General features: G+C 38.6%; 1 protein-coding gene across 1 annotated transcript in view; it reads right to left on the minus strand.

Annotated features, from left to right (window-relative positions):
* Positions 1-1729: 1729 nt before the first annotated feature.
* The window catches only part of egfra (epidermal growth factor receptor a (erythroblastic leukemia viral (v-erb-b) oncogene homolog, avian)), a 58623-nt gene continuing 32634 nt past the window's right edge, over positions 1730-27718 (minus strand). Inside the window, exons 3-28 of the mRNA XM_046876768.1 lie at positions 26500-26686; positions 25508-25642; positions 25335-25403; positions 24645-24763; positions 23227-23368; positions 21106-21222; positions 20379-20505; positions 19988-20061; positions 18708-18798; positions 18420-18619; positions 17740-17872; positions 17509-17599; positions 16610-16767; positions 16458-16496; positions 16219-16363; positions 14913-15035; positions 12825-12923; positions 10505-10690; positions 9394-9549; positions 9008-9083; positions 8738-8884; positions 8146-8243; positions 7840-8007; positions 4858-4899; positions 4102-4195; positions 1730-2967 (exon numbers count right to left, since the gene is read on the minus strand). Coding sequence (XP_046732724.1) covers positions 2615-2967; positions 4102-4195; positions 4858-4899; positions 7840-8007; positions 8146-8243; positions 8738-8884; positions 9008-9083; positions 9394-9549; positions 10505-10690; positions 12825-12923; positions 14913-15035; positions 16219-16363; positions 16458-16496; positions 16610-16767; positions 17509-17599; positions 17740-17872; positions 18420-18619; positions 18708-18798; positions 19988-20061; positions 20379-20505; positions 21106-21222; positions 23227-23368; positions 24645-24763; positions 25335-25403; positions 25508-25642; positions 26500-26686 — 3369 coding nt within the window. The 3' untranslated portion in view covers positions 1730-2614. The remainder of the gene's footprint in view (positions 2968-4101; positions 4196-4857; positions 4900-7839; positions 8008-8145; positions 8244-8737; positions 8885-9007; positions 9084-9393; positions 9550-10504; positions 10691-12824; positions 12924-14912; positions 15036-16218; positions 16364-16457; positions 16497-16609; positions 16768-17508; positions 17600-17739; positions 17873-18419; positions 18620-18707; positions 18799-19987; positions 20062-20378; positions 20506-21105; positions 21223-23226; positions 23369-24644; positions 24764-25334; positions 25404-25507; positions 25643-26499; positions 26687-27718) is intronic.

Genomic DNA, 27718 nt, shown 5'->3' on the forward strand with positions numbered 1-27718 from the left:
AATTATACCGTTTGTGGACACACCTGACCCTAAGATCAGCATGTGCTTTAAACATCCCATTCCACATTTAGTCCTTATTTACTCTTATAATAACCTCCAATCTTCTGGGCAGATGTTCCACTAGATTTTGGAGTGTGCTTGTGAAGTTTTGTGATCATTCATCCACAAGGCAGGTACTGATGTGCTGTAGGTGAGGTGAGGAGTCCTGGGGTGCAGTCAGAGTTCACATTCATCCCAAAGGTGCTCGATAGCCAATGGCCAATGAGGGAAAAGGAGGCCAAAGTCATAACCTGTCCCGTAGACTTTCCAATAACATTAAATATAACTAAAAGCTGAAAGATCCTGGGTGATGAAAGTTATCCAAGCCACAACCCCCCCTTATCTTCCTTTTGCAGCATGCGCCCAAGCATTTCCGAGCATTCTGATTGGTTAAGACTTCTCTGGCGGCCCCAAATACAGTGCAGCCTCATCCAGAATAGTCAAATAATCTTAATGTTTAGTGACAATATTGCTAATTTATTTTATACTTATTTATGTTAATTATGTTTATAATCATTTCTCATTCATTTTTAATGTGAAAATATTTATTCATAGTAAATAAATATCAAGGAATATATGCAGTTGGAATGACAGACTGGAGGTTAGACTGCATCAAGGATCGGCTCTGAGCCCTTTCCTGTTTGCAGTGGTGATGGACAGGTTGACAGACGAAGTCAGACAGGACTCTCAGTGGATTATGATGTTTGCGGATGATATTGTGATTTGTAGTGAGAGTAGGGAGCAGGTGGAGAAGAGCCTGGAGAGGTGGAGGTAAACGCTGCAGAGAAGGGGAATGAAAGTCAGTAGGAGTAAGACAGAGTACATGTGTGTGAATGAGAGGGAGTGCAGTGGAGTGGTGCTGTTGCAGGGAGAAGAGGTGGAGAAGGTGGAGGAGTTCAGGTACCTGGGGTCAACAGTGCAAAGTAATGGAGAGTGTGTTAGAGAAGTGAAGAAAAGAGTGCAGGCAGGGTGGAGTGGGTGGAGAAGAGTGATAGCAGGAGTGATTTGTAATAGAAGAGTATCTGTGAGAGTGAAAGGAAAAGTTTGTAGGACTGTGGTGAGACCTGAGATGTTGTATGGTTTAGAGACAGTGGCAGTGAGTAAAAGACAGGAGGTGGAGCTGGAGGTAGCAGAGCTGAAGATGTTGAGATTTGATTATGAGGGAGGCACAATTGAGGGCCGTTAATGTCAAACCAGGATTTTGTAATTTTCCAAGTATAAAAATGTCCTATTGGTGGTTCCCTGATGATGAAGTGAAGCAGTCTGTTCTAGCAGGCTGTTCAGGTGCACTGACAAACCTTTTTTTGTTGAATCTTTTCAGTTGTTAGTTAAATGCAGGGATAAGTGTATAAATGTATCAAGGGAGGATGTGGAGAAATAAATGCAGTTTCAAATTTGCAAAAAAAAATGTTTCGAGACTACTTTTGTAACACGCCAACAGATGGCAGCACAAAGCTGCACGCACAGTAACAGGGAGCACCGACCACAAGTGTTACCAAGTCTGCTATTTCATCATGGACAGCAAATTAGAACAAAGAGCAAACATGATTTTAATTCAGGAATGTTAAGCTGGAAGGGGAATTATTTTAAAGGTGATGGTGTGTAAACGTAGAAAAAATAGAGTACTTTCTTGTAAAAAACGTTTTGATACAACTTTTTTCTATTTTCCTCCAAATGATCAAACCGGAACTGTAAAAAACACACACTTTATTTACTTTTTAAAAGTAATAATTATAGTCAGAAGAGCATACATGAAAACTTCCGGGAGTGTTCTAAACAATAATGCTTTTGTTTGTATCTTTTAGACAAAAAGTAAGACAAAAATTTTATCCCAACTGAAGAAGAAATCTGTACACTGTATCCCACATTTCTCTTCGACACTTCTTTACATTAGCACTACCCCTTAAAAACGAACGATTCGCAAGCTGGAACAGTTTACGGCAATATTTCAATATAAAATCTCAAAAGTGCAACAACGCAACGACGACACGAGAACCGATTAACGTACAGGAGAGAAGGATACACGTGTGACTGTACACAGCTCCTATTGTATGATGTCCATTAACATACTTTATGAATAAACGTGAGAACAGAAAACCTCTCTCGGTCGTGTGAACGTACCGATCGCATGCCGGCTTGTTAAGACCGACCAGTGCTTCCAGCATCAAAATGGTGGTGCATTTTCTCTTTTTGTTTTTGTTTTTATCATCACAGAATAGACGTGTGCTGCTTAAAATCCACCAAAAACAGTTTGAAAGCTACACGTGTTAAACTCAAGATGCTTATGAGCTTAACTGGATGAGACGTTTTTCCAAATCATTTTCACATTCGAGACACGAAAAGATCGCGATTTCCATGACGTGAAGGAAGGCGGACTTGTGACTGGGTTCTAGTACAGGAAAGGTGTGCCATTCTTCACCTACGTTTTTTGGTCTCATTAAATTCTATATAAAAAAAAAAAAAAAAACATTAAAACTCTCAAGTTCACTGCAGTTCACAGCCTCGACCGAAGCACTGCATTACAGCCTGCCTAAGTCCAGTCACTTTTATAAAGTCCACACACTTCGGAGGCGTGCTAGTGCACCTCCACTCCCATGTACTCTGAGTTCTCTGCTGCAGGGAGGTGCCCATTCGTGTTGGTCCCCACTGGAAAGAAGTCCTGCTGGTAGTCAGGGTTGTCGATGCTGTTCTGTGAGATGCAGCCATTGACATTCGGGTGCTTCTGGCTGGCAGTGAGGGGGGAAAAGATCCGAGTGTGCGAGGTGTTTAGGTACTCAGGGGCAGGGTTGGGAGAAGTGACAGTTGGTGGGTTTTTGAAGCAGTTTAAGTAGTCCTCCTCAGTCTCGTCCAGGGCTTCACGAGCAGGGTGCTGATAGATGGGGTTAATCATGTCCGAGACGCTGCCGTTCCCGTTCTGGTTTATGTATTCTGGATGGAGAAAAGACAAGAGGTTTAGTTGCAATGAGTGTCACATCCATCCGATTTCATCTCCACACCAGCAGAGGTCCCCATCCCCTGAATATAAACCACATCCTGTGTGTGTAGACTATGTAAAATAGTGATGGGAAGATCGGATCATTTTAGTGACTTTTGGGTCATCGAAATGAATGAATCATTTTTGAGTCATTTAGTTCATTTTGTTCCTTTGATCGGAAATAAAATGTTTAATTTTTAATAATCAGATCCACCAAAACAAAACTTTGACTATGGTTCCAATAATTTATATATGTATATTTAACTGCACAGAGTCTATTGGAGTCACATGATAAAAGAACGTCTGTCTGTCTGTCTGTCTGTCTGTCTGTCTGTCTGTCTGTCTGTCTATCTATCTATCTATCTATCTATCTATCTATCTATCTATCTATCTAAGAACATCCAGTACGAAGCAATATTCTTAACATATAGTATAAAAGCTTCCAAAATAAAGATCCATAAACTTCCATAAAAAGTTAAATTGTTAAATTTTGTCACAAAATAAAAAAAAAAATGCAAAAAACACTTTTGGATTGTCTGTCTGTCTGTCTGTCTGTCTGTCTGTCTGTCTGTCTGTCTGTCTGTCCGTCCAATTCTGAAATACAGAAACAGGACATAAGGCACTGTTTATTCTTTCTTTTTGACACTGCCTATTTATTCTTTAGTCTGATATGAATGCAATTTGATTAAAAAAAACATTTTCTGTAAAAAATAAAAAGAGATGTGGCTGAAGTGAATGACCGTACAATTAGAGTTCTGAGCCAGATGGAATCTAATTTTCAAGAACATTTTTTTTTGTATAACATGTTCGGAGTGATACTTCCTCGCTGATCTTATAACAGCGTACAGGCTTCCAGGAAGCCGAGATGCGTGTAGACGGTATGATTCATGCCGCTGTCACAAAATTAACCTCCTGACATCATGACTCTCTCTGTAAGCTAAGGTGGTAATGCCGTAGACCAGTTCACCATCATTCCATTTTATTGGGTGGTACGACTTCACTGCTAGCCCCGCCTAATTGCTCATCACACATTACCAAAGTCAGGTGATGAGTGATGGTGTCCAGGCATAAACTTTACACTTGTTTACCTGGAGCAGGCTGGAAATCTCCATCCAGGAAGCGTTCGGTGGGGTCAGGGATGTAACGCGGCATGAAACTGTTCTCACGCACCGGCCCGACCGCCTGAGATAAAACACACAAAACAGCATTACTCGCTGATCCTGAGTTACCTGAGAAACTAGTGTTACGTAACAGATATTACGTGTGCGGTTACACAAGGACAAACCCTGAGTGACAGAAGTCTCAAAACGTTTCATGAAAGGCTGCTTGTACATTGGACTCATATCTTTATTACGTATAGTATTGTATTTATTTTGATATTTACTGTTAAATAATAAATCTTGTTCTTATTATTGTTATTCACTATAGATTAATTCGAGCACATTTCTACATTTTTCTTTGAAATCCTGCTTTTAAACAAATGTCTCGTATTTGTTCAAGTGTTTACTGTTAGAATAATTGGACTATTGTAAATTCCTTACACTTTATGTATATCTTTTGAAAAGTTCTTTAATGTCTGTTGTTTTCAGAAATACATGCAGCAGAAACAGTCACACATTCAGGAGTTTTTAATGGATGAAATGGTCTGGATGAAGTGGAAACGACCAAACTGCATCGTTCTAATCGTAGCACTTTTTTATTTAAAAGCCTGAAAGCCTGCAGCCGCTGATTGATGAAGAATCTGAGGTGAAGCACGAAACGAGCATCGCAGTACAGCGCAGAAAAATGTCCACATTTGGTTACACAAGAAACGCTCCTGGGCTTTCTAAAAATCAATCACTCACCCCATTCCTGTTCTGGCACGACCCGATGCTGCTGTTCAAGCTCTGAAACGAGAACAAGGAACACGTTCACAATCTGAAAGGATTTTACAGAGTAATGGTGCTTACAGTTTTCTAAGAAATCCCAGCAAAACAGGATTTGTGACGAAAAGACAGGTTTTGTCTTTATAATGAATTATCTACTCAAATTAGACTGCTATTATCCCTTTAATTGAGTTGCTTTTAGGTCACATGACCAGACTTTTTTCTATTTCTATTTCTATTTCCACAAGCTGCTGAGTTTTTGGATTTAATAGTTACCCTGTGGTGGGCTGCTTCTTTTTACAAAAATTCAGCTCTCATTGCAAAATAACTTGCTTTAAAGGGGAATAATTTTCCTTCATTATTTCAATCATCGTTTTTTCGGACAAGGTCAATTACATTTAGATTACACTATAACTGCTAAATCATTTGGTAAACATGTTTATCCTCAGCCATTGCAACTTACTGTACATATCAAAATCTCATCACTGGCTCACTGGATTTCTCCTGCCTTTTTTTTGCTCTCAAACTGTTGTTTTTAATTGATTATATGATTATACGCCCAAATGCATAATATATTTATTTTATTTTTCTACCTTTTTTATTTTTTTTATTTCAGCTAGTTACATGTACATTACAGCACAGTGAAATGGGTTTAGATTACAGGGTCAGACCTGATACAAGCCCCTGGAGCACAGGGCCTTTGTTAAGGGCCTTGCTCAGGGGCCCCAAGAGTGGCAGCTTGGCGATAGTGGGGGCTTGAACCCCCAACCTTCCAATCAATAGCTCAGAACCTTAACCATAATTATGATATTATCTAATCATATCTATATAATCAATTCATTATACATAGTTATACAATTAAACTTTTTTTTGTCACATTAAAAAGGTTTTTAACTAAAATAAATAATTATATATATATATATATATATATATATATATATATATATATATATATATATATATATATATATAAAGCTGAAGTTTTTGAATCTGAAAGAATATTTAGGAAAAAATATATATATATATATATATATATATATATATATTTTTTTTTTAAATATTCATTCAGATTTAAAAAAACTCCAGCTTTTCTTATTTAAAATGTTAAATATTGATAATAATATTATCTCATCATATTAATCTAAAAAATTAACTAATTATAGTTATAAAACCAAACTTTTTTTGTTACAAAAAAAAAGTTTTGTTTTTTTTGTTTTTTTATTTACAAATATTTACTTATTTAACTTTTTTTAATACATTAATTATAATTCTGTTTTTACGGTTATCTCTTTTTTTCTTTGCATTATGTATTAACCTTTTTTTTTTTTTTTTTTTTTATTTATTTATACATTTTTTTTCTCCTTTTTTACTGTCTCTCTATCAGGAGTTGAAAATATGTTACTCTTGATGAAGTGTTTTATCCTCCCAAGATGGGTGCGGTAGTGACGTGATCTTCAGACGGAAAAAAAAAACATCTTGAACTGTCTTTTGAACATTTGAAGGCCCTGAAGCCTCAAAGGCTTCAATGTAAAAAAAAAATAATAATAATAATAATAATAATAATTGTTTATTTTCTTTACTTATTGTCTTCTCCCCAACTTTTAGAATGCATGTAACAATATAACTTAAAAAAATCCTACCCTTCTATATTGTATATAAAAAAAAAGTAGATGCTCGACAAGGATGTTTTTATTCCCGCTTATACAGTATATAAGTCTCTCTGAGTCTGTACATGTTCAAGATCTACATCTGCAATATATCTGTGCTTGTGCTATCCAGGTATATTCTATTTCCTGTTTCCTTCACAGTTCCTCGTTATTTTGCCACATGCAGTTGTGAAATCGTATCGCCGTTCACTTCATGCCTGAATGCAGCGTTCCCATTAGAGCGTGCTTTGACGTATATTTCTAATCATACTGTTTGTTAAATAGCTCTGTCAACATTTCCTTTTCTTCATGGCCAAGCCACGCTTGATGGATGACTAAAGACAAGATAATAACTCGTCTTTCGGGTTCAGCTTTGCTTTACACGCATGTTTCGAAAGAATTTTTTTTAATAAAAAATCCATAGTCTGGGTTATATAAAACGCTCACTTCACACAGGGTCCCTTCCCCCTCCCCCCATCAGCCAAATATTTCTGAACAAAAAGTTTCGCCTGCAAAGGCAATCACACTTAAAAGGCTTGAGGGAGTTTAGCGAGAACTCTGCAGCGGGAAAGGAGCCAAAACACGACAAGGCCATTTCTGTGATTCTTTCAATGCACACTGCTCATTAATCAGTGGGCACCTGGGAGGAAGCGTGGGTGCGGAGACGGCAGCGCACGAGCAAACAGGAAACGGGCGGAAGAGTGAAGTTGGGCCAGAGGAAAGCAGGTCGGTATCAGGCAGATGTGCTCAACCGTCTTATTACGTTACATACAGGTTACTAAAGAGAAGTATATCACACACAATAAGCACTTTATCACTCCATTATGCAGAGTAGATCTTCTGCTTACAGGCACTGTAACACCTACACCGCTGATCCTCTATTACTGAACAACAGCGTGTATAATAATTTACTATGAAACGTTTATTCGCAGGCATCGGTGTTCAATTCACAGCGAATGCACAGCTGTGTGTGGAAGTGGTGGCTCTGGCTTATTGATCGAAAGGTCAAGGGTTTAAACCCCAGTTTTACCAAGCTGCCACTGGGCCCTTAACCCTCTGTGCTCCAGGGGCGCTGTGCGCCTAACATCTTGGGATATGCAAAGAAAAAAATTTCACTGTGCTGTAAAATACGTGACAAGTAAAATGCCCTTTAACCCCTTCAATACTGCACAATACTCTAATTGTAAATTTTATATATTTAAAGTTATCGATAAAAAACACCCCACATGCACAACCATAATGCTTGGGTAGACAATGTATCTACTATGAGCATGCATTTGTGTGTGTGTGTGTGTGTGTGTGTGTGTGTTCTTACCACAGAGTGCAGAAGGTGTGTTCGAGACGTGCTGGGGCTGCTGAAGAAGCCATGTTTGGGCAATAAATACTCATCGGCGTCTACGGCCTCGTCCAGATCCACCCCGCTCATTAGACTGCGGTAGAATCTGGAGTCTGTGGGACCGGGTAGGTGCATCCGCTCATCGCCCTGCAGGACAAAACAAAAACAAAATTATTTTCCTTTTTTTTTTTGTCGTATCGTTTTTTTAAAATCAGCGTACATAATATAGTTGAACATGAAGCTTAAAATAATGATTGAATGCACGCTAAAAACCATTCAGCTCACCTGGATGACCAGGTAGCGTTTTGGATCTCGTGCCATCTTGGAAAACTCGATGATGAGCTCCCTGAACCTGGGTCTGCTCTCTGCGTCAATCATCCAACCTGAGATACATAAAAACAAGAAATTTGATTATATAAAAGCTTCAAATTACAGCTAGTATTCAGATTTTACTCAGGTGGCCCCTGAGTTGGTTCGACTTAAAAGATTTCGATCTTATGATGACGAAAGCTAAACGAGGAAATTGTAAAACATTTTTCACTTCGCATGGCAGGTAAATGTTGCAGCGTATGCTCCGCCCTCCGGCTGCGAAACGGCCACTCATATAAATTGCTCTGTTTTGCTAAATTATGTACTTGCCCATACTGATCACCATTCTTAAAGAATCCTGGATAGGCCAGGCCATGGACTCTTCTAAATACATCTCCATGGTAACCCAGGGTCGACCCGTGTTTAATGTACATTTCGTACCATTTCAGCTTCAAATCATACTGTTTTCATATCTCACCTCCCACCGTTGAGGTATCCCATCTTCTCTTTGATCATATTATCTCAGGAGAATAAATGCACCCCAAACCTCCAAACCTTTGACACTTACATTTCACCATGATCATGTACACATCAATGGTGCAGATGGGCGGTTGAGGGAGTCTTTCTCCTTTCTCCAGGACCCCAGCGATCTTATTAGCAGGGATTCCGTCGTAAGGCTTCGTCCCGAACGTCATCAGCTCCCAGACGGTCACACCTCCGGAGAGACAACCGCACGTTAAAAAGACGCCACATTCCTGAAGAGCTTGTACAACGAACAATGTCCCAAGCAAGTGATAAACATTTGCACAACTCTTTCAAATGAGATGCATTTCGTTACCATAACTCCATACGTCGCTTTGATGCGTGTAGGTCCGCTGAAGAATGGATTCCAGGGCCATCCATTTTATCGGGACCTTAAAAAAAAAGGGCTTTTTGGATGACGGAAGTAATAGCAAAGATCCTGCTAGGGCATTTCAGGAAATTGAAGAAAACTGAAGGATTTGATTGACTGAACATTGACAAATATTCAAACCAATGAATCCTGTCCAACATGGCCTGCACTCCATAATAAATAACATCTTATATGCTACATTTATGCAAGAATCAACCAACAAGCTCCAAACACATATCGTCATCATCATGAATAACGCAACCTCAAATCCTTCTGTCGCTCGGACATCATGTATCGGTATCGAAAAGATCCGCCATTAGGACTTCTCTCACCTTCCCACCGTCGGCGTGGTACTCTTTCTCATCGGCGTTTAGGAGTTTGGCCAAACCGAAGTCGGTGATCTTGACATGCTGAGGTGTTTTGACCAACACATTACGAGCAGCCAAATCCCTGTGCACCAGGTGGCGCTCTTCCAAGTAGTTCATCCCCTGAAATAAAACCAAAAAAAACTATTTCCACGAAAAGGTCAAATGATAGCAGAGATGGAGAACTAGGGTTTTCCTCCATAATAAGTGGAACAAAAAAAAAAAAAATCATATCCTCGTATAGCGACATATTGTACATCTGACGATGAGATATACAGAATATTTATCGCTATATACAAGGCAGATCACAACTCAGATTCGAAAAATGCAATGAGGCATCCAGCCTGCTTTATTCCTCTCCTCACTATTATCATATTTCATTTTCAAAGCACCGGAGGGAAATCAAATTCATTTGCAAGGCCATCAGGGAAATCTGACAAACGCTGACGAATAACTTTAAGTGCCTTCCCGTTGAGTGTTTATCTCGGCGTATCGGTGTGAGATAGACATCAGAGCGGGATAACAGATGCAATCCCTGCCATGACGGCGACATAAAACAGCTCGGATAATGTATTTTTTAAATTTATGACTTCAGAAAATGAGTTTCTGGGAACATATGAATACCTCTTTTTGAACTGATCTCTTCTGAGGATTACTTCCTGTGACACCCTGGTTAGTTTATATGACTGTTCCTTAGTATAGTGTCTAATACTAATACATGCAGGGATCAAAGTAACTCTCATGAGTCCTACAAGAGATGATGCTCTCCTTTTATAATGCTGGATAATATGATCAGTCCTAGAAACGGTGATGAACGGCGAAAGTCAAGGTTAGAGTGGCAAAGATATAAATGGATTTTAAAAAATGGATGACAAATAACTAAAAAAAAGTCTGGAAAAATGTATATATTAACATTTGAGTTTCTAAAAAAAACTATAAAACTTGAAAATAGGCCAGAGCCCTGGTCTGTGTGTTTGACTCAGGCTTTTGCACCCCACTGTAAGTGATAATTGGCTTTGGTCTGGCTCTGTTCTTCCTCAGAATGGCGCTCAGCCAAGATGGAGGCTGTTCTCCGTACCTTGGCGATCTGCACACACCAGTTCAGCAGGTGCTGCGAACCGATGTTGTCCTTGTTCGCCTTGACGTAGTCGAGCAGGCAGCCGTAGGGCATGAGCTGGGTCACGAGCTGCACATTGGAGGTCAGGCAGATGCCCAGCAGGCGGCACACGTGCGGGTGTTCCACGCTCGCCATCACGTAGGCCTCCTGAAAGCACAGAAACGTAAAATTTGCAACAGACTGGAAGTTCTTTTCAATGCGGCGAGCGATACCGAGCGAGTAAATGCTTGCTAATCATTCCTGAGCGTGTTGAAATTATAAATAAACCTAGCATGCTAACAATTAGCAACTGAATAGACTGCAAAAGAACTGAGTGAAAAGAATTCCTTATCAATGTTTTTGACTGAAAAAGTGGTACATTGTCATGTTTAAAGCATAAAAAAAACCTTGAAGTACTAAACTTCCTCCTTTCCAAGCTGATAAATGATCTGTGCACAGAAAAAAATATTGTAACTGCAATGAAAACAAAGCTAAATAAAAGAATGGGCAACTAGCAGCACCCGCTAGCACCGCACGCGGTCATCTCATTGTTTACCATAGCAACAAAGATGCTAGTCAGTCTCAAATTATATTTGCGACTTTATTATTAGCCAAAATGTTAAAATATGTGCTACATTCTTATACGTTTGTGTTATTAAATCTGTATTAATCGACATGTGAACTAGCTTATTACGTTGTATTAGCGTCCACTTGATTTCCAGTCAGCACAAAGCAGTTGTTATGAGCTAGTTAATGAATTTATGATGCTAATATTATTATGATCATATTAGAGAAGAAACCAACGAGGAGAGGAAGGAAAGGAAGAAGAACTGAGTCAGTTCCAGTGTTTAATAGACATAATAAAGGGAAAACAAAGAAAAACGGAAAGCAGTGAGACAGTAATTATAACCTATAGGGCTGTAAATGTGCAAGTGTGTGTGTGTGTGTGTGTGTGTGTGTGTGTGTGTGTGTGTGTGTGTGTGTGTGTTTCAGCACAAATCTTCAGAGTAACACCAGGCTGGAATGCAGCTTTACCGGAAGACACAAGGACAATCGAAGAACAGCGCAGTATTACACTCAAAGTCACTTTCTGGAAAAGACTTCACGCTCGGCCAATACAAATAACTGCTCCTTTCCTCCTTAGTCATCAGGGAGCCAGAGGAGTGTATTCCAGATGGTTCTTCGTGCAGCACATCCTTATTAATATTATCCCGGGCCTGTTCCCAATCACATTTCTCCTTCTGTAAGTTGTTTGGCCTAATCAAAGTCTGCAGTGTTTACATATCTGACTTATCTTCAGAGTAACCCTGCCATCCAGGCTATCGCTAAAAACACATCCTCTTACTCAAAGAGGATTTTTCTTTTGAACTAATATATATAGATCTTCAGAAGAAATGTTCCAGCCTTAGCCTCCAAGGACGAGCAGACCTCCTAAGAAATACCAAAACGTACTCTTTAATCTTATTCAGGAACGACCATATTTAATTTTAGACTTATTATAAGCATCAGATATGATACTCTCTATCTATATATAGTGTATGGACAAAAGTATTGGACTTTTCCGGCCATATTGGTTCGATTTCAAAAAATTACCACAAACTACACAATTGTACATGGTGTTTTGGGATGAAGAAGCATGAAATTTTCCCTTCATTCAAACTAGACCGAGACCCAAAGCTGTTCCAGCATGACGATGCCCCTGTGCACAAAGCCGGCTCTGGCTCCATGAAGTTCTGCTTTCCATGGGTTGGAAGTGTCCTGCTACAGAACTTAAACCCTTTTGGGATGAATGTAAATGCTGACTGCATTCTGCGACCTCCTCACCTTCCTTACCTACATCAGTACCTGACATTACTAAGAGGCTGAATGTGGAATGAGATGTTCAGGTGTCCACACACTTTTGTCCACATAGTGTACGTTAGTTAGAGTTTAAATTATACTCAGGGCAGATTTGTATGTTCAATAAATGTCAAAATGTAGTGTCTGAGATTTCAAATGCTGTGATTAAAACAGGTCTCTACAGTGCACCTGAGAACTGAGATAATCACTATTGTAACATCATCATCATCATCATCATCGTCATCATCATCATCATCATTCCACAGCAGTGTAACTGCCAGATGAAAGCAGTGCTGCTTGGTTCCTCTAAAGCAAATTATGCTAAATATACCATCTGCTTGTCTCACATGAATTTCAAATTTTTCTAATCTAAGTAATTGTGCTTAAAATGATCTCAAAACTGGACCTCACTAAATTCCAATCACCTTTTTATGTAAAACAATAAAAATAATAACCAACTCACATCCAGGATCTCCTTGTTAGCTTTCTGCAACGTGGCCTCTCGCAAAACCTTGATGGCGACGGGAATCTTCACGTCTTCTCCTTCCGGGACCCATAAACCCTGCATCAAGAGATTCAATTCATCTTCATGTGAACACTCATCACTTAGAAAAACATATAAACAGCTTTCAGTGGCCAAAACGAGGCGATTACGTCAAAACAAACGAATGGAAAAAATCCTGTGAGGATTGAATGTCTCATTGAGGAATAAAGATCATTTAATTCAATTATGTTTACTAGAAAAAGGAAGTCAGTGATACGCACACGTTCTGGGAATGTCGATTAATATTTTATAAGACTTCTCAGCTTTATTCATTTCTAAAATCAGTCAAATGAATAAATGGGATCAAAAATGTATTGAATTTACATTGAAATGCTGTTTGTTTGTATTCTCCACACATCACGCAGGAAGAATGTCATTAAACATGTATTCAATCTTTTTTTTTTCCATAACAGCAAGTATTAATTTATATTATTATTTGTTATTTTTGTTATTTAACTCTGTGTCACAGTAATTGGCCTTTTTAATATGTTTATTTTTTATTTGTAGTATGGAAATGTAAATTTGTTTAGTATGGTTATTAAAAAAAATCGTAAAAAATATAATAAAAATTACTATGTATTTAATCCAAATAAAAAGTTTATAGTTATATAATTTATAATAAAGACTACCGTATTTTCCGGACTATAAGCCGCTCTTTTTTCCCACGCTTTTCCCACGGCTTAAACAATGATGCAGCGAATTTATGGATTTTTCCTGGGTTTTTCCGGTTTCACAATCTTCAATCCAAAAAACTGAGCCCCATAACATTAGACCAATGAAATTGCGGAACGGGTTCAGGTGAACCAATGAAACTCTTTATATTAAATCAGATGCGCTCCCACTGAATCGGGCCGCACCACATCATAAATATGGATGATGTTCCTCTGACGTTTGACCTGCCGCTCACTCGGACTGTCTACAGGAAATGCGAATCATTCGTCACGCTGAAAACAACCGGGCATGAAAAAACACACTTCACCTGTGTTCTGAGCTGCACGGCATCGGGAGAAAAGCTTCACCGATGGTGATTTTTAATCGCACGACGATGCTAAAAGATAAACTCAACAGTGGGTGCGGCTTATATTTGAGTGCGCTTAATAGTCCGGAAATTACGGTATATGTAAACCAGAAAAATCTATTTTTTATTTAAAAACATTTTTTATTACAAGGTAACACAATTAATTAATAATGCAGTATGTCATGATATTAAATTAGTATTCATTAATTAAATGATAGATCACTCAACTAATTAACACCATTAACAAAAAGTTATTTAATTAATATAATGCCATTTTGCATTTCATTGTCTGTACAATTGATTAATTGATTGACTGATTATTTGAAAATACAAACAGTATAACAATATTTACGTAGAACAAATGTAAAATGTTATGGCAATAATTCATTATTTGTGTGTAAATTATTTAATTGATTAGTGATTAATTACCAATTAAGAGCATTAATACCATAATAATAATGAATTAAAAAATACACTATTAACCAATTAACCAGTAATAATTAATTAATAATGATTCATTATTGTGGTAAGAATTGTGACAATTAATTAATAATGATTATTTATGATGATACTAATTAATTCAAACTAATTTGCATTTGTTATACTGCTCTCCCAGCAATCACGTGATCGCCTGTATATTTATTTTTATTTTAAACAATTAATTTAAACAGAAATAATATAATTGGCCTGGTTTAGATCTCACATTTTAAAATATTGGTGTTTTTTATACTAATTAATTCGTTAGAATAATTAGTTTAAAACCACTATAACGTTTTTCACATGTTAAACCAATCCCTGGATCACTTGTATAACATTTTTTTTAAAAACTGTTATTAGAAAACATTTTATTAGCCAACTGTTGGTGTTTTTTTTTTTCCCTTCGTAGAAATAAAGTCAGTTGTAAAAGAGTAACACGAGGATTCGTGACTTGTATCTCTCACACACAGTCCATGTCACGTGACCACGGATATCCAAAAAGGGTCAGTCACCTTATACACGGTGCCGAAAGCTCCGGAGCCGAGAACTTTGATCTTCTTAAACTCGGTCTCTTTGAGGACACGCAACAGCGCCTGGTTCGGAGCTTCTCCACTGGGAGTCAGCGGCTGCACTAACTGAGAACACACACACACACACACACACACACACACACACACGTCCTGTCAGGAAACGTTTTGAAACACTCTACACACTCAGTGAGGAGCACATCCTGTCTTGATGTGCTGCTTCCTCTCCCATGATAGATGATACAACACTCTGGCTTTGTTGAGAGATACGTACTCGTGTCCTACTTATCATCCCGCTGCTTCAGATAACAGCGGACACACTCGCAGCGCTCTGGTCGCTACTAAACTAAGGAAGTCCCACCGACACAGATCGGCTAATTACACACAAATAAGAGCAATACAATCCTCCTTAGTGCTCTTAATATCAATTCTTACTAGCTAGCTTTGTAGGCTGAAGGAAAACACAAACAAGTATTATAATCAATACAGTGAGCATACAGTATTATTCAGTGGTGATATGAGGTGGTATCAAAAAGTTTTAAGAGCTCCGAGTTGTAGCTCTGTCTCTATCGTCGAATGTCCTTCCGCTCAAAACTTCCCGAAAGACTCGTTGCAGCATCGCCGTGAACTTGTCAAATCATGTCAAACGTCTCTGTAGCAAATTTGCCCATAATTTCACGTTTGCTTTTTGTTCTAACTTGCTGTCCATGAACTTGCAAACGTGGCAACACACATTGTCAGAATAGCCCCAGTTGCACGGCTATCGATGTAAACTTATGACTTATGGAGGTCGGTGCTCCTTGTGACTGTGCGTGCAGCCTTGTTCTGCTATCAGGCGGCATGTTACAAAACTAGTCTGGAGACTTTTTGACACCACCTCGAAGTGACACGTTATATTGTATTATATTATAGAATTGTACAGTGTTTGTGAAACGTGTGGAAACACCTAGTCTTCGCTTTTGGGACACATGCATGGTCCCTTTGTTTTCTCTGCAACAAATTCAGTAAAAAAAACAAGAACTGGACAGTGAATGACTGGAAGAAAGATCTGTGGACATTTTGGACATTTTTGTCTCTAACAGAATAACTTGTGTACGACGGAGAACAGGAGAGATGATGTAAGCAGGTTAGCAGGCAATCAGAATTCTGACCAATCAGAGCAGAGAACTCAGAAGCACTGCAGTATAAATGGTTAACTTTGTTACTAAAAAAGTCTGAGTGTGTTTTGTGTGTGTGTGTGTGTGTGTGTGTGTGTGTGTGTTTGGTTATGGGGTCGAGTGTTGAGCCGGACCTCTCTCTCCTGGAGTAATCTCCGCAGTGTTCTCTTGCGCTTGATCGTACGTCTTCTGATGAACACGGCCACAACCAAGCAGAGGATGACGAAAGCCAGAAGTCCTCCCACCACGCTGGCGGCGATGATCGACGTGCTCGAGTCACTGAGATACGAGTTCATTTCATTAGAACTGCTTTTATTGCAGGTTTTAACTGGTTTTATTATTATTATTATTATTTTTTTTTTTTCATTTTTACCTCATGCCTTTGCAGTCTTTAAGTTTTGGTCCAGTGCATCTAAAGACAATGCAGTCAAGTGTGAAAAAATCGTACAGCGCACAGAGGAGGGAAGACGATCAGATCTGATCGAAGCTGAAATGAACAGGAAAAGGGCAGGTGGCTACTCTTACCCTTGGGTGCAGTTGGGGTGGCAGATCTGGCACACGCGCATGTCATCGGGGTATTTCCACACCAGCGTGTCCTTCTCGCCGGGGACACCCTGAGGACAGCGAGACACGCAGTGCGGCCCGTCTTTGTAGTTAAAGCAATCGACACACATGTCAGGACCCTGCAAACAAAACCAGCAACCATTACAACTTTATGCTACAGACTATAGCATGAGCTACACTAAGCTAATGCTAACGCTAAATATGTTTCACGCATACAAGAAAGAAAGAAAGATGGAGACAAATGGTATAAACAGACAGACAGACAGACAGACAGACAGACAGACAGACAGACAGACAGACAGACAGACAGATAGATAGATAGATAGATAGATGCAGACAAAAAGGATATATATATTAACAGACAGACAGACAGAAATAGATAGATAGATAGATAGATAGATAGATAGATAGATAGATAGATAGATAGATAGATAGATAGATAGATAGATAGATAGATAGATAGAGACAAAAAGTATAGATTACAGACAGACAGACAGACAGACAGATAGACAGACAGACAGACATGCAGGCAGACAGACAGACAGACAAACAGACAGACACATAGATAGATAGATAGATAGATAGATAGATAGATAGATAGATAGATAGATAGATAGATAGATAGATAGATAGATAGATAGATAGATAGATAGATAGATAGATGCAGACAAAAAGTACAGATAGATTACAGACAGACAAACAGAAAGAAAGAAAGGGGAATGTTGTGATGGAGTGATAGTAAAGTGATAAAAAGTGAGGGATAAAGGTGCAGGATCAGTGCAGAAGTTCACTCTGTACACATTGCTGTATGTTGAAGCAGCTGTTTGTAAAGACCCTCATTATTCCTGCAATCTACTCACAGGCCCGGTGCAGGTCAGAGATCCGTTCAGGGGTCTGCACTCGGGGTCGCACTCCACACACGTACTATTAACCTCACTTTCACGTGGCTCACTGTTACAAAAGTGTTATGATGTTGTTATTACACAACCTTTTCTTCAGAAACTTCTCAGTTTACATCAAAAACATGCTGCAAAATTCATCTGAAATCCCAGTGCATGTGTTCACTGGTTTATCAGGCCCACGTCACTCACCCCTCCAGGAGGTTACAGGAAGCCACGCAGCTTTTCTTGCGGCTGCGGCTCGCGCAGCTGAAGCACATGGTGGGCCCGGGACCCCAGCAGCCCTCAGGAGTACACATCGTATCACAGGTCCGATTCTGCTCCACTGCACACAAACCAAGAGATCTTGGGGTTAAAAACATCTCTGTTCTTTATTCCACCATTCACACACTTCTGTTTCCCAAAGAGCTAAAAACACATAGAAAGAAAGAAAGAAAGAAAGAAAGAAAGAAAGAAAGAAAGAAAGAAAGAAAGAAAGAAAGAAAGAAAGAAAGAAAGAAAGATAGAAAAAATTAAGAGAATAGAAGGATATAGTAAATGGATAGATTTATAGACAAACAAAAAAAAATATATAAATATTAAAATATAAAAAGAGAAAAAGAGAGACAGGAAGACAGATGCACTGACAGAATTGAGGAAAGAACAGAGAGAGAGAGAGAGAGAGAGAGAGAGAGAGAGAGAGAGAGAGAGAGAGAGAGAGAGAAAGAAAGAGATAGGGTGAATACATAGGAATAGGATAGATAGATAGATAGATAGATAGATAGATAGATAGATAGATAGATAGATAGACAGACAGACAGACAGACAGACAGACAGACAGACAGACAGACAGACAGACAGGCAGGCAGGCAGGCAGACAGACAGATAGATACCGCAGACAGCAGCGTCAGCGTTCTGTAAGGGCCGGACCGCCTGGCTGCTGGATTTAAACAGACGTTTCCAGTGCTCTAGATTGTTGTAGCACAGATTGGTGTTGTGCGTGAGGGCTACGTCTCCGTCGCTGATCTCCCTCAGAGCACGCAGACCCAGGTACTTAATGGAAGTTTTGCTGACACCCAGACTCAGCGTTCCTCTGCAAGAAGAAAACAAAGTAATGAAGCTCCTGACTGTCCTTACGCTTTTTTCATCAAACGTCAGGATTTGTTTCATTTAAACCTTACTGGTGTTTGGTTCTTCCACGAATCACCTCCAGGTTTTCAAAAGGGCTGAGAGAAGGCAAGTCATCTGTCCAGTACTGAATCAGCAGAGTTCCTGATTAACGATGGAGAATAAATGAATGAATAAGATTACAACACATGCTTCTGACAGTAATTACATAACGACGTAATGACGATAATTACAGTGAATCTGTGTGTGTTCTGAAAAGAAAGAAAGAGAGAGACAGAGTCAAGAAGTGTAAGAGGTTTGACAGTCTGTGTCCAGAAAGTAACAGATAAAAGGAAGGATATACATCCATTAAAACACTGAAAAGAATGCAGAAAGAAAGAAGCATACAATGAAAAGGAAACAATGAAAGGATGTGTTGATAAACAGATGGATAGACAGGAAGAGTAAAAATAAAGCAGATAGATAGAACATCATCTTCTATGTACGTTCTTGACAATGTTTGTTTTTTCTTTCTTCGAAAGGAAGAAAAAGAAACGAGAAAAGGAAAGAAAAAAAGAAAGAAAGAAACTATGTTCCATCATTCTGAACTAAGTGTTTAACTGAGATAGATAGATAGATAGATAGATAGATAGATAGATAGATAGATAGATAGATAGATAGATAGATAGATAGATAGACAGCTAAATACAGACAGACAGACAGACAGACAGACAGATAGATAGATAAATACAGACAGACAGACAGACAGACAGACAGACAGATAGATAGATAAAGACAGACAGACAGACAGACAGACAGACAGACAGACAGACAGACAGACAGACAGACAGACAGACAGACAGATAGATAGATAGATAGATAGATAGATAGATAGATAGATAGATAGATAGATTATATGGACAAAAGTATTGGGACACCAGGAACTTTTCCAGTCATATGTGGTTCTTCCCGAAACTGTTACCATAAAGTTGGAGGCACACAACTATGAAGAGCGTCTTTGAATGCAGCAGCATGATAATCTCCCTTCTCATGAACAAGGCGACCCGAACCTGTTTCAGCATGATAATGCCCCTGTGCACAAAGCCAGCTCCATGAAGATCTTGAGTGGCCTGCTATAGAGCCCAAACCCTATCAAACCCCTTTGGGATTAACACTGACAGCACCCCAGACCTCCTCATCTCCCCTAGCTCTCCACTCCAAAATCTAGTGAAACCTTTTCCCAGAAGATTGGAGGGAATAATAACAGCAAATGGGAACTACATGTGGACTGGCATGTTCAAAAAGCACAGGTTTTATGCTCAGGTGTCCATAGACTCTTGCTTGCTGCACTAACCTGTGATTTCTTTGACAGTTTTGAAGATGTTGAGTCTGGCAGGATCCAGCGGCGGAGTTTTCGTAAAGCTATCCCTGAAACACGAGATCATGATCATGAATTAGTTAATTGAATATTAAACGTTATCGGCTTGTTGTTTGTCGCATTCATTTTGGTGGGGAATCATAATCATGTGATCCAGAAACAGGTTAACTGACATATTTTTACCGAAGTGCAGTTTATTCATTCTGAAGAGCATTTCATTCAACTTTGAGAAAATGCTTTGATAGTTAAAGATCTTGCTCAAAAAAAAAAAAAAACTAACATGGCTTTCCTGGGATTCAAACTCATCATGCTAACACCTACTCCCACCTAATTTACATATAACGATGCAGGACGCGTCTCAGCTCACCCTAAGAATGTCGTCTTCAGAATGGAGATGTCACCGTTGATAGTCGTGCAGTTCTCGAACGAATCGATGTTGGAGGCGTTGACTGACATGACCTGTGTTAGATGTCCCACTCCAAGACCAGAGCACACTGCAACATGGTAAAAGATGAACTTTATATGAATTTTTTATATATATTTCTGATAACTTACATCTCTTGGAATACACATGTGACATACATGTAAAATGTGATCATTAACTACATAACACCTCTGGAGACTGGGACACACCCACCCGCTTTCCCACTAAGCCCCGCCCTTAATTTCTAGTTAATTTCCACCAACAATTGAGATAGTTAGATAGATAGATAGATAGATAGATAGATAGATAGATAGATAGATAGATAGATAGATAGATAGATAGATAGATAGACAGACAGACAGACAGACAGACAGACAGACAGACAGACACTGGACAAGCTTTTGGGAATTCTTAGCTATGGAAAGATGCAGACAAAAAGTATAGACAGATTAACAGACAGACAGGCAGACAGACAGAAATAGATAGACAGGCAGGCAGGCAGGCAGGCAGACAGACAGACAGACAGACAGACAGACAGACAAATAGATAGATAGATAGATAGATAGATAGATAGATAGATAGATAGATAGATAGATAGATAGATAGATAGATAGATAGATAGATAGATAGACACTGTACAAGCTATTTTCTCTCTTTTTTTATACCTTACCTTTAGGACACAGACCCTCACACTTCTTACACTTCCTGACCCCGTCCTCGTCTACCTCATAAGTGCCAGGACTGCACGAGCGCACACACGCTCCGTGGTCCGTCACCACATAGTTATCTGTCAATGAAAAAGAAATAATAATGAATTAGTAGCTACAAACAACTACAGAAATGTGTCTGATGTTACTCAGAAACCAGGAGAGTTGCAGTAACGAATGCAGGCTCACGATCCACGATTAAATGATTGCCTTCGTTTTGCTCGAAATTGATCACGCTTTAACTCCAACACCGGGGCAACGATGGAGAAGAGTTTCGATTTCCGCAGATTTATTTTTACATTTAGTTTCTCTTTAAGGTGTTTTAGAAAAAATTCAGACCGTGTGTAGGTACGGGAATGAAGAAAGTCATGGCCTAGTAGTTCCTGGAGGTTTAATGGGTTAAACCTTTTCCTACAGTGAACCTTGTGTTGTTTGCACTGTGGTCCACTTGACAATGCTTTTGCAACTGAATGAATATGGGTGAAGTAAAGTGGTGGCTCGAGTCAGGCATGGACAATTTAGTGAATCTGAAAGAAACCCGAAACAAGGTTGTGTTCACCTGTAAATTCGTTTAAGTGGAATTTTAATGTGTGCCTGAGTGGAGTTTTTATTGTTAGGAGAATGGTAAGAATGTATTGTGGGGATGCTTTGCATATCTGGGAGTCTGGGAGAGAATAATGGTGATTCTTTCCTCAACTGTTGGTGAGAGTGATTCTAGATAATCATGCGACCAATAATTGGGAGATAACTTAGTAAAAGATAATCATTTTATGACAGACTCATAGGGATTGATAGGAATGTTGGGTTTTACTCAGTGTCTGGTTCGTGTGCTCGTTCGTGTGCTGGGGTCAGAGACGGCGAGCTGTTTTAGGCACTTGTGTGAAATTTCATCCCTAATTTAAACTCTGGTTAAAAGCAGTATTGTCTAATCTTTTTAGAGGAAAGAAGTAAGTGGCTGCTCAAAATGTTGCTTGAAAAAAGTGTTTGGATATGGTAGCTCAAACAAATAGACTTATCTTTGGGGTAAAAAAATTTGTGATCATTGATTGGAAAAAGATATGGTCAATGATTGGTCATTGTTGATTAGTGATTGGTCATTGTTGATCAGTGATTGGTCATTGGGAACACATGGTGATCAGTGATTGATCACCATATAATTTATATTATATTGAGTTTGTATTCTTGCGTACCAGTGTAGATTTATTCACTACTAGAGATTTAAAGCACATTTGTACGTCGCTCTGGATAAGGGAGTCTGCTAAATGCCGCAAATGTAAATGTAAATGTAAATGATTGGTCTCTGAGAAAAAGATATGGTCAATGATTGGTCATTGGGAACAATGGTGATCAGTGATTAGTCAATGGAAACAATTATTATTACAGATTAGTAATTTAAAACAAGGTTGATCAATGATTGGTTAGTGGGAATAATGGTGGTCACTGATTGATCATTGGGAACAGTGTTGATCACCGATTGGTCACTAGTAACAATAGTGATCGGTAATTACGTGATAGTAACAGTGTTGATCAGTGATTGGTTGGTGGTAACAGTGGTGATCAGTGATTGGTTGTTGGTAACAGTGTTGATCAGTGATTGGTTGCTGGTAACAGTGGTGATCAGTGATTGGTTGCTGGCAACAATGGTGATCAGTGATTGGTTGCTGTAATAGTGGTGATCAGTGATTGGTTGTTGGTAACAGTGTTGATCAGTGATTGGTTGCTGGTATAAGTAGTGATCAGTGATTGGTTGCTGGTAACAGTGTTGATCAGTGATTGGTTGCTGGTATAAGTAGTGATCAGTGATTGGTTGCTGGTAACAGTGTTGATCAGTGATTGATTGCTGGTAACAATTGTGATCAGTGATGGTTCAGCTGGAACAGTGTTGAGCAGTGATTTGTATTTGGGAACAATGGTGATCAATGTTGCTAGAGTTGTAAGAAGGCTTCTAAGTGAGCAAATTTAGTAAGAATAATGTCTTTTAGTCTTTCAGTCTCTTAAAATGTGACCCGAAACAGAACAACAAATCTCACTGACAATCCTCATACAATCCAAACTGAATCCATCTGTACGAAAGTGAATCTTACGAGGACACTTTTCCACACAAGTGGCCCCAAAGTTGTACTTCCCGTCCGGGTTCGGAGCCAGATGGTGTGTGTTGGGGTTGTAGCGCATAAGAGGAGGGCATGCATCTTTACATGTACCGTTATCCTGGAAGTCCCTGCAGGCCTGCAACACACAAATACACACACACACACACGCTCAGTTCTGATAACCAAGCATTTCCTCAGTGCTCCAGTGATTATGCTTCCTCCAGCTGTTCTCTGAGCCTCCGCACTGCGACGCTCAGCGATGTTTAATCACGAAACCACTAAATTCAGCCACAATGTACACACAACAGTACAGAAGTCTCGGATGTTTCCTGACTCTAAGATACAAGAAGCTTTTAAGAAACAGCGTCGGCAGTAAATAAGTGTTAAAGGACAGTCAGTAATAGATTACATTATCGACTTTACACTCGATACGCTTTAGCAAGTGGTCATGTTATCAGATTAAATGCAGATTTAGTCGTTGTCAAGTCTTTTTGATATATTCAGTACAAAATAAAAAAAATTATTTATGAATTATCATAAAAGCCTCTGGTTATGACAGCGACTAATTTGCATAAGTTGGAGCTATTTTTGCTATCATGTGACACTGAACTGAACTTGTCTTTTCAGAGATAATAAGAAACTAAACAAATTAAAAATGTCACTATGACTTCACCAACAATAAATTAATTCCGAATAAAAGATTTAGATTACAATATTACAACAATTGAAGATATCATCATGGATTTCTGGCTCTGCTTTGGAAGTAATGGCTGACATCCCGAACCATCTAGAGACGTACCAGCGCCATTTGGATTTCACTTTATGGAGAGTTTGGACCTCTTTAAGTGTTTAAAGGCTCTGGCATGGAGAAGCTGGTGTTGGATTTATGACAATCTCAAATGTTAAGTAGCTTCTGGTTTCATAACATCAACTGACTGTAGAAAGATCATTACTCATAATCTTGCATTTCGGTGCTCATGTTAGTTCTCACTCTCCAGTGTTCTGTATTGTTTAATGATTTATAATCACACTTTTGATGTCACCCAAATGAGGATGAGGTTCCCCTTTTGAGTCCGGTTCCTCTCAAGGTTTCTTCCTCATAACATCTAAGCGAGTTTTTCCTGCCACAGTCACCCCCAGGTTTCATCATCAGGGATAAATACACATCATTCACTTTCATTCTTAAATTCTGTAAAGCTGCTTTGAGACAATGTCCATTGTGAAAAGCCCTACATAAATAAACTTGACTTGAATTTATTGTAATGATTAAAGAACATCTGGTTTGTCTGTCAGAGTTAAGATAACGTCCTACTTCCTCCTATGACTTTCAAAGGTCAAGCCAGCCAATAAACCTCACAGGCAGTCATGATATAAACACCAGACAGTGAAGTGTTTTCTGAGCGTTTCCTCACCAGGCAGTCTGTAGGTCTCGGGCCAGTGCAGCCAGATGCACAGTGCTCATTGCAGCAGTCGCTGGGATTGGGGCCTTTACATCTCTTGGAGCACTGCTCAGCACACGTCAGCTTTGTGACTGCAAACACACACAAATCCCATACTTGTAATTAGAATGAGATCCCTTTGTAATATTATAAAAAAAAAATGTTTTGTGTCTATATTCTTTTTCCCCTAACATAATCATCATTAAGTTCCTTTAAGCAATGAATGATGGGAACCAGGCACCAAAAGAGTCTTTCCAAGAGCTAATCCTTACACAGAGTTACACAGAGTCGATTGATTCAAGTGTTTCCCCTGTAAACGCCCTGCTGAAATCTGATTGGCTGGTTGAAGGGTCATCATTAGAAATTCACTTACAGTTTGGTGCATTATTACAGCACAGAAAACTTCAAGTGAATCACACTTATGCTTTCAGAGAAACACCTGTATGAAATTGGATACTTGAAAATTTTTTAAGAGGGTGATGCTTGGACCCCTAGAAAATCTAACAAGGGTGATGTTTAGACCCCTGACATTATCGATTCACAGCATCATTATTAGCATTAGTCACTGGTTTTTGCATATGGCTGCAGCTCAGCACTTTTTGAGCCATAAACCAGGAAATAATTATTCCCCTCATTGAAATCACCTCAATATTAACTACTCACAAGTCTGGCAATTTTCACGGCCAGGAGCCCAACAAGAGTTATTGAAACAGCTCTGGTCACACTTCTTACCTGTAAAAAAGAAAAAGGCAAGAACCATATTTAAACTATTAATTAATTAACTAATGAAAAAGTAAACAGAACAATCAGAATGTACAGATTTAATGTTAGCTTACAAAATTCTTTTAAAACGTTCCGATGTTCGAATATTTTAGGATTGCTCTTCAGGTCCACAATGTCGGCCCACTGGATGGTGTCGGCGTTACATAAGAAATTGTTGTTGGCAAACTTCACACCACCATGGAGTATTTCTAAAAAAAATAAAAAAAAAAATAAAAAAAAAAAATAAATAAATAAATCTGTGAACTGAAATACAAAGGTAAAATCTCAGTTCCCTCAGTATTAAGTGGCGGACAACAAGTTTGAGTGCATTTTTTTTATTATTATTATTAAACTTAAAAACATACTCAACAATGCCAGGGGTATAAAATAAAGAAACTAGAGTGCATGAAAATGCTAAAGAATCTTTAGCGCTAGCGGCTAATGCTAGCTATATGGACTAAGATAAGATGAAAAAAAAATATTGAGAAGATAAACCTTTATTCATCCCACAGTGGGAAAATCCTTCATTCTTTAGCATTTTATGTCCAGTTTTAAGAATTTCTCTTAAAAGGAAAAAATCCTGACAATTTCACATATGGAAGTGAATGAATGAAGGATGGAAAGAATGAAGAATTTTTTTTTCAAAGTACAGTATGCTGAAATAAATAAAACAGTTGAGTAGATCATATCTTTAGAAAATTAAATATTACATTTAGAACAAACACACATACATATACATCTATGGGGTCTAACAAACGTAAAATATTTAATACATTTTTTTAATTTATTCAATTTTATTGAAACAAATTAATTTGTCCCAATTTAATTGAATTTTATGTACCGTTGAACCCCACAGTATATATATATATTACTAAATGCAACCTACCTGTAATGCAGTTACTGTAGTTACTAAAAACAATGTCTAAACATAAATAAACTTTATGTTTTATCAGTAGAATTATTTTTATTCATATCTTCCACTACTTCATCCTAATCTGATCTTCACAATCCATTCCAAAATCCTGCATCAGAGTTTTTCCGTTATTGGAATATGATCATGACGTACCGGTGAGGCTATTGAGGTGGAGCTGGTTCATTCCTTTGCCTGTCGTTTGGTTATAATTTGACAGGACCGCCAGTGCAAATTCATTATCATACAGCGAGTTTCCTCGGATGATGCGGAGGTTGTGCAGGGGGATTACCGGCACTTGGTTCAGAGCGATGAGAACATGGCCTCCAACTTCTTCAATGGTCTAATATAAAAAAAAATAATAAAAAAAAGGAAGTAGGCTCTAATTTTATAACCCAGAGAAAAAAATAGAGGTGACATTTATAGTCAATTAATAATCCATGCATCAAGCATTTAAGTATTGCATTTCCTGTTCACGTCCTGTTTTTTCCCACTCCTGGTTCCACTCTGCCTTGTCTATTCTCACATTTATATATACAGTAGTTTAGTCTCAGGTGTTCCTCTGGTAGTTCAGCGTGATTTCATGGATGCATTTTATTACTTTTCTTGACAAGAAAACCACAAGGTACCATTAAGTGCTTAAAACCGCAAACAAATGGAAACATAAAGTATATAATCCAGCTAATGACGGACATGAACCATGTAGCAAAGAACAACGAGACAAAACTTTTGAGAACCTCGACATTTACCTCAGATGTGTTAGTAGAGCATTAAGAAATAGTAAGAAAATACAATGTAACCACTGGTACCAACAAACACTATTACTGGTTTCTGACATTAAGAATTTGACTTTAAATCAACACTTTGTCACCATGTATAACCTCAGGGCTACAAGTAAATTTCCTGTTTAAAAAGAGCTGTGTTGCTAGGAGTGTTGTTTCTGTGGAATCTTCTTCACTGACTAAGTGTGTGTGTAATCATAGATCTTGCTAGGAGTGGTAGCTAAACATTAAGCTAGCTTGCTGCTAGGATGACTGGCGAAACATTTTCAGGTGTATGTTTCTTAGACTAATGACTCACTCTGAGGTTATGTCCAACTACTTTTCTCAAAATAAAATTTGTATAATAAATAAAAAATAAAAAAACAGTAAAGGGATAGCGAGTAATCTAGCTAATGTTTGTTCGAGTGGCCTGTATAATATAGGTTGTTAACAGATGACCGACAAAAACAAATTAATATAACCTCCATCAATACTGACATTGATTGTGGTTCAAGCAGCAGTCTCAGGGGAACAAGCATTCTACTGCAAATAACATTACAAGTAACCAGCTCTCGCCAAATTGAATAGAAAAAGTAGCAGTGGTAGCATAATGC

The sequence above is a fragment of the Silurus meridionalis genome, chromosome 20 (genome assembly GCF_014805685.1).
Source record: "Silurus meridionalis isolate SWU-2019-XX chromosome 20, ASM1480568v1, whole genome shotgun sequence".
In the NCBI taxonomy this organism is placed as follows: Eukaryota; Metazoa; Chordata; class Actinopteri; order Siluriformes; family Siluridae; genus Silurus; species Silurus meridionalis.